Here is a 7,551-nt window from a genome sequence, read left to right as displayed (position 1 = left end):
TATGTATGTATGCATGTATGTATGTATGTATATGTGTATATGTATATGTATATATAAATATATATATATATATATATACTACCCCAAACCCCATATAGATTTTCTATGTATTTCTTCAGATCTGCTGGGCAGCAATGGCCTTTGAATCGCATCATACTGAAAATCCAACTGCTTTTTCTTTACGCAGATCGAGAAGGCTTATCTGTACATCAGCGCCTCGCCGACACGTCACACTGGATCCATCCACGTCACCGCACGACATCTAGTGTTTGCATCGGCCGATAGGCAGAAGGAAATATGGGTATGCTGGCTGCACTTCGTAGTCGTCTCTTTCGCATAGATAGTTATTATTATTTTTCCTAATCTTCGGTTGAGACTGAATGACACCATCTTGCCCACCAGTCATCAAGTCACGCAACCGTCTAATCTCACTGATCCTCTCGCAATCTATGACACCTGGACAGCTTCTACTACAGACGTTGTGGTCTATCGAGCGTAAAAGCCCAACTCCCAAAGGAACTCTCATCGTGTTGCGTACCAAGACGTACCGTCTGATAACCCTGCTGATACCTAGTGAGAAGGAATGCAACGACATGTATGACGCCCTGATGGACTTGGGATTCAAAAGTAAGCGAAGGTGGATTCCCATGTTTTGTGGTGCACGTGGCTATGCGAGTAGCGTTTGACTCAGAATTGGCGAAGCAGCCGTCTAGTTTAGTGTTGGGTTCTCTCACAAACTCGCAAGCTTAGCAGCGATCTTTCACTCTGTTCAAAGGCGTATTGGCCAGTAGCTTTAGCTGATTTGTCAGAAGGTTCGTGTCGCTATCTGAACTGCACGAAGCATGGTGCACAGGTGGTTTTGTACGGCGGTGCCGTGCACGACTGGGAATGTCACCTACAATATAATATAGGGGGGAAATTAGGTGTCCCCATTTTCTTGGAGTGAAGCCGAGGGTTATAATTGTTATTCTGTATTTGATAATATTGTCAGTCGAGGTCATGTCGACAGTACGAACGTACGATCCATTTCGTGCAAGACTGTCCCGTACACACGCAACGTTTAGGCGAATAGACGCTGACAGTGTATGCGTCAATATGTGTTAGCTCTACAATGCGACGTTTTCCTTATTCAATGGCATTTTGAGTAGCCACGCACTCTCTGAGTGTCTTTTTGATCAGCAACGCCACGTCTATATATAACTCTTCTCGAACTACTTTATTTCTATACAGGTCGTATGGATGAGCTTCACGCCTTTGAATATAAATACAGTCCTGGTGTCAAATGTAAGGCAGCTGCAAGCTTACTGTATGCTCACCGTCTACTACGTATCTGCATACATATATGATCCCATACGTTAGTATTGTCCCATCCTGTTTCTACCCGTATTTGGTTCGCGTCTTCACTGAGCAGCTTGTCGCTTGTATGCTACGCTACGTGTAGCTCTGGAGTATCCTACTCATGCCGTGCACCTGTAAAGTGCGTATCCGTACACGCGCTGTTAGTACTTACTTTGGATATTAGTAGGTAGTTCGAGTTTTGACAAGCAGTGTACTTTTTTTCGTATCGATATTTATAACGCATTGGAGTCATACTGCGAGCTTGACCCCGTACCAATAACCAGAGAATCAATTTGCACTGTATTTTCGCGTATACTCTCTATGGCTTGTTGTAAACATATCCCGAATTGATGTTGTTACGGCCCTCCTTGATCGATGCACATGGTTCAGTTAGCACATACTTCGCAGGTGCGGCTGTTTAGCACTTTTCAGCGGTGCATGTAGTCTCGTAATCTTCAACATCATCAAACCCCTTCATGGCGAAGCATATGGGTGTGATGTGTGTCAATCGTGCGGACTTGGCTTCGGAGATTTTCCAGTTACATATCATACGTACGAGTGTACCGCGACGCAAGTGTTGGTATTTTCCGATGAGCTTAACACACAAAAAACCATCGTCTTTCATTGCAGACATAATTTACTAGATGTATACTTGTTACCAATACAACGCAAGTGTGTGTAACCCATATCTCAGATCACTTATGTACATACTCACTGGTGTGTACCTATTTAGCGCAAAGTCTGAGCTGGGAATTCTACAATACGCTTACCGAATACGAGCGCATGGGTGTACCGAACAGCAAATGGCGAGTGACTTCACTCAATAGAAGGTTTGGGCTTTGCTCAACGTACCCTCGTGAACTGTATGTACCGGCCACCTGTTCAGATGAGATGCTGACAGAGGTATGTGTATACCTTTATCTACTCGCTGGAGGTCAGTGGGCGTGTTCGTGTACAGCTGTCCATGGTATTTCTTGACTGGCGAGCACCGTTTTATTTATATCTGGATGGGAACGTTTCCAGAATGCTATAACATATTGAAGCCTCCGGGCGTGAGCGTGAATGGATCTGCATATATAGTCATTATGGCAGTATTGAACACAGTCTAAGAGTGTTGGACCTTCATGATCCGTAAGCGACAGCTTGTTATTGGTGTTGACTATTTCTCATTCCTCGTCACAGTGTGCCGCTTTCCGGAGCAGGCAGCGACTACCCATCCTGAGCTACATCTACAAAAACGAAGTATGCATGACTGTTAAATATGCAAATTATCTCAAGTTGACCTTGAGTTGGTGTGTACAGTCACTTATAGTGACACAAATAGTATGTCCGGAGGGTGTGTGTTTCTATGAGATGTATATGGTTTATGTGTTTGTGCGTGTAGGTGTATCATATATTTTCATGTATGTATGTATATATATGTGTGTGTGTGTGTGTGTGTGTGTGTGTGCGCGCCTGTGTCTGTGTCTGTATTTGTGTCTATGTTTCTGTCTGTGTCTGTGTCTGCGTGTCTATGTATGTGCCTGTGTCTGTGCCTGTGCCTGTGTCTGTGCCTGTGTCTGTGTCTGGGTGTGTGTATAGGTTGTATCGATCGGTATATTTCTCCACTTTACGGACCATGCAGCAGAAAAAATGACATTTATTTTAGTGTTGTTGTCATTTTTGAAGCATCCAGTTCAGTCGCTTCAGCCAGGTCAATGTCAGTCAGATGGTTCGCTACAATGTAGCTGTGACTTATGTTGTGTTTCACGCTGACCCCATTTGCGCTCTTCCTCAGTCATCGCTCACTCGCTGTAGTCAACCGAAAGTGGGCATCCAATCAAAACGTAGCGTTGCGGACGAGGCAATGGTACAACTTATATTCTCGGCGAATCCCAACAAAGTGAACAAACACTACATCATCGACGCCCGCCCGAAGGTCAATGCCATGGCTCAAAGGTGTGCGTTCGCCAACACCTCGAATTGCTCTTTGCTTTGCACATGTTTCAACACGATCAATATATATCTAATCTATACTACGATGCTATACATATGCCTCGAGAGGTGTTGAAATAAGCGCCAAGCATTTCAGCTCAGATTTCTTGGTCACCTGAGTGTCTTATTCATCCGCATGGCTTGGGTGATCCTACTTTTCCGCTGCATATTTGAGAGCGCGCTACAAAATAGTTGGACTAATTAATTGCACTAATTAATTGTACTAGTCGATTGTACCTATTAATTTCGCATATATCATACGAGCGCAGAGCGAACGGGGCAGGATACGAGAGCACGGCATTCTACCTCAACTGCAAATACCTATGCATGAACATAGAGAACATCCATGTCATTAGAGAATCACTTAATAAGCTGGTAGATGGTATGTGTATCTGGAGTGGATTTTCGTCGATATTTTGCTCCTTTTCTGGTCCCATATCGTTTTGTTGTCGCTGTACAGCGGAAAGAGCGGACGTATCGATTTCTGGGATGCGAGCTTCATGACAGCGATTGCAAAAAATCTAAACAATCATAGATTGGGTTGTTTTGGGGGGTTCCTATCAAACGAATATACTTACCATATTGTTTATTCTCGATCAATGTCTCTTGCATTCCAGTTCTCTAGTTGTTCGCCCAATGCGATGCGACTGTGGTGTATACCGGTTGATATTTGCTGGAACTCTTTCTCGCAAATGATGCATACGTACGCACAGTTTTCCGCTTTTGTACACTGCTATAGATGAAGTATTCTGATGCATATATATGCCTACTTTGGCTCGCACCATATCGCCTCTGTAATGCACAGCCTGCCACGTACACAATTCAACGGCGAATCAATGGCTTAGTAACGTATATGGGTCCGGTTGGCTGCACCACATCAGGACTATTCTGGAAGCATCGAATCTGATGGCTAGGTGAGTCGGTGTAAGCGAGTTGGTTGCCTGTGTATTCAAGTGTACTGTTACGGGAAGTATGACAAATATATGATATTGAAAATATTTGTTCAGGTTCATGTTTGTCTGTGTGCATAATTTACTCTTATAGATTATTTAAACCCCTACGGCAATTTCAGAAGTTGACATACGTGTGGCGGCGTACATTTACATTTTGCATGTACTGCTATATGCCTGGTACGTATTGTTGTGAACGCGTTTCTGTGAAAAATAATCAATTGACTTTAACTGCGACCATGACTTGCCCTATTGTCCTTCGACCAGGTAATATAGTATCCTCTTTGTACTTGGAGCTGTGCCGTATCAGCAATATTGTTATTGGAAAATAATCATTAGTCTTCACCAGTTCCCTTTGCTCTTTTATTTATTTTTGACTAGTATCCGTTTTTAAATTATTGAATATGAGACCCAAATTTATTATATCACAACACAGGGCAATGGCAGTTGAAGGCGCGAGCGTAGTGTTGCATTGTAGTGACGGATGGGATAGGACTGCTCAGCTCTCCTCCCTCACTCAGCTGTGTTTAGATCCTTATTACCGTACCATAAAAGGTGTGTACTTGAAATGCCTACCTGAATTCACAATCTTGTAATAATGTTGCTTCTGTCTAATATAGCTGAGCGCATGCTATCGTGCGAATGCGTTTGTTCCTGGCGCCCGTCTCGAGATTCACTTGAGTCTGATCAGGAACTCTCTGGCGCATGTAGACAATGGCTGAATATCGATACATAGTTTTTCTCTTTTTTCTGCATTGGGCTTTTCTCTGCGCCTATAGCGATATCTTGGAGACTTGTACCTTAGTATCGATCACATCATTAATTTTCACTCAGACAATTATATAACTTTTGCTGTTGACCCACAACAGGTTTTATAAGTCTAATCAGTAAGGAGTGGATACAGTTTGGCCACAAGTTCCAACATCGAAATGGTTTCTGGGCATTGGATAAGAAAGAGTATTCTCCCGTATTCACACAATTTTTGGATTGCGTTTGGCAACTACAAACGCAATTTCCGTGCGCGTTTGAGTTCAATTGGAAAATGCTGATCGATCTGAACGAGGAATTGCACGCTTGCCGCTTTGGAACGTTCTTGGGTAATTGCGAGGTGTGTTCACTTGTACTATTGCAGCTATATGCACGATACTCCTTGTGTCTGATGGCCTCATAGTCTATTGGATATCCACCATAAAGTACTGTTTGGGAGAATGTGTTCTTGTCGGCTGTTTCACCGGCGCCCCTGTCGATTCAGATTTCGTGTATGTTGTCGTTATATCTTTTAGATCAATCACATGACAAATTGGGAGCGATTAGGTGCTCAAGGTGTTTGTTGCAAGGTGTTTGTTGCAGCGCACGCGATATCTAAGCGTAGCAAGACTATTGCGAATGGAGTCTAATCTTATTTCTAATATTGAATTTAGTTTTTATTTGTGGTTGTTCCACTAGAAAGACCACATCATGCCCAACACTGGAAATACTTTTGCACTTCAGTAATTGCATACGTACATCTCATAACTATAAGCTTAATCACTAACGACTAAAAGTCTACATTTTTCGCCTCGAACCGACAAAGCGAGAGCGAATGGCCGCGAATTTGTCTGAGACTACACCGTCTCTGTGGTACTACTTGATCGACAATACAGAGAAGTACCTGAATCCCATTCACTCGATTACTCAAGGGGTATTAGTTGCGGAAACTGCCCCGCAACACATACACGTGTTTAAAGGCCTGTACTGCCAGTACCTTGCAGGTATGTAGGTGATATGATTATTGACATATTTTAATGTGCTTGTTTTTGAGATACGACACATGACACGGACTAGTTCACATATTATTTCACATGGTAGAAGAATTGCGAAACATGCAACACAAGTGAGGCACACCCTTATTCATATTGTTACCTGTCGTCCTCAGGTAAAATGGCACATGCTGTCAAAGATACATTCGTTGAAGACTTGGCCAAGAAATTAGACGGCGACGACTATAATGATAGGCGGAACTATATAATTAGCATGATAAATCAAATTAGAGACAAGGATCCCAGTAAGGCGGCTTCACTGGCTCTGGTGGATTTTGGTATGTAAACATAACAATACATGTGCTGTAGCCAAATATACGTGTTGAGCATTTGCTACGTATGTGATTAAGTTATCAAGATCAAGAAAGTGTGACTTATTTTGGCCTCAGCTTTCAGTCCATATCCAGTTTATGTGCTTGCGTGGATGTGTGCAAATCCAATCTGATACCTGCATTGTAGTTCATGTACAAAAACTGATGAGCCTCGAACACGCAAGCAACGTCCGCGTGCTGATAGATGTTGGCTATTGAGCATATGTCAATCAAAAACTACATATTAAAACTGATTTCTGTGACGGCTGTGTACGTCTGACGAGTATATCACGTGGGAAGATGTCATTGTATTTGAAATTGATTAGTGGGGACAATTTCAAGCACTAACGAATCTCGGTGCAATGTCATGGCACCATTTCATGGTCTAGTGTTTATTATGCTTGAACTACGAACCCATTACAGTCTGGTCTTCTTCTAGAGAAATTTCATTTCTAATTTTCAACTCATCTGTTGCAGAGGGAAAAAGTATCATATCGGACGCAGAGGTGTTTCGGTAGTCAAGCAGAGGCAACTCTGAGCTACCCTTATGCAATATAAATTGGGGATCTTCGCAGTGATACAACCCTTAATTTCAATTGAACAATTTGCCCCAATTGGCCTTTATATGTGTGGCCTAGCGAAACGAGCGGAAACCAATGTCAACATCGCGCATCGGCTTGAATAACTTCCGAGTTAGATTCAGGATTTCTTAAATGGAAGTAAAACAATGGAGCACTTCTATGAGCTCAGAGTGCACTTTATTTAATGTCAGTTGTGACCACCAGACCGCAATCAATTTGCGTCGGCTGGCACATTGCACATGCGCATCCTCGGTTGGTGAAGCGTAAATTTAGCCAGAATCCTTAAAACTATGTGCTGATTTTGCAATAATTGTTGATACTTGTGTAGTCCGTGTCCGTTGCCAATCTTGCAACATACATGGTACTGAACTACACAGAATAGGTCACAAATAAAATCCATATGTTCTCTATATCACCAACGCCAAGACAATGTGCCTCCGAGGTTAGCTTTCCTCAGTAAGAATAGGAAAAGCCGAATATCTTAAAGATGGAAATTGTCCAGTTCACTGGCCGATTGGCTGATTTACTCATGACATGATCAGATTTTAAACAGACGCAATAGGTTTGTTTATTTGTACCTCCCGATATTTCCATCTGC

The 7,551-nt window shown here is 42.7% G+C and overlaps 1 protein-coding gene across 2 annotated transcripts; it reads left to right on the top strand.

Annotated features, from left to right (window-relative positions):
* Positions 1-9: 9 nt before the first annotated feature.
* SARC_02511 lies at positions 10-7,124 on the top strand (the record flags this gene model as incomplete). 2 transcript variants are annotated; one of them, XM_014303714.1, is made up of 14 exons in its annotated part: positions 10-15; positions 188-301; positions 465-627; positions 1,231-1,284; positions 2,072-2,241; positions 2,521-2,580; positions 3,116-3,276; positions 3,582-3,694; positions 4,118-4,226; positions 4,699-4,817; positions 5,132-5,370; positions 5,836-6,013; positions 6,178-6,339; positions 6,850-7,124. In XM_014303714.1, 14 exons carry the CDS (start codon positions 10-12, stop codon positions 6,888-6,890), a joined length of 1,689 nt encoding a protein of 562 aa, XP_014159189.1. In that variant the 3' UTR covers positions 6,891-7,124. The 2 variants fall into 2 exon arrangements, with proteins under 2 accessions (XP_014159189.1, XP_014159190.1); XM_014303715.1 differs by having other exon boundaries at positions 5,807-6,013.
* Between the last annotated feature and the right edge of the window lie 427 nt (positions 7,125-7,551).

This window comes from Sphaeroforma arctica (genome assembly GCF_001186125.1).
Source record: "Sphaeroforma arctica JP610 unplaced genomic scaffold supercont1.114, whole genome shotgun sequence".
NCBI lineage: Eukaryota > Ichthyosporea > Ichthyophonida > Sphaeroforma > Sphaeroforma arctica.
Note: the sequence above shows the minus strand (reverse complement) of the source record. Positions and strands in the feature narration are given on the sequence as shown.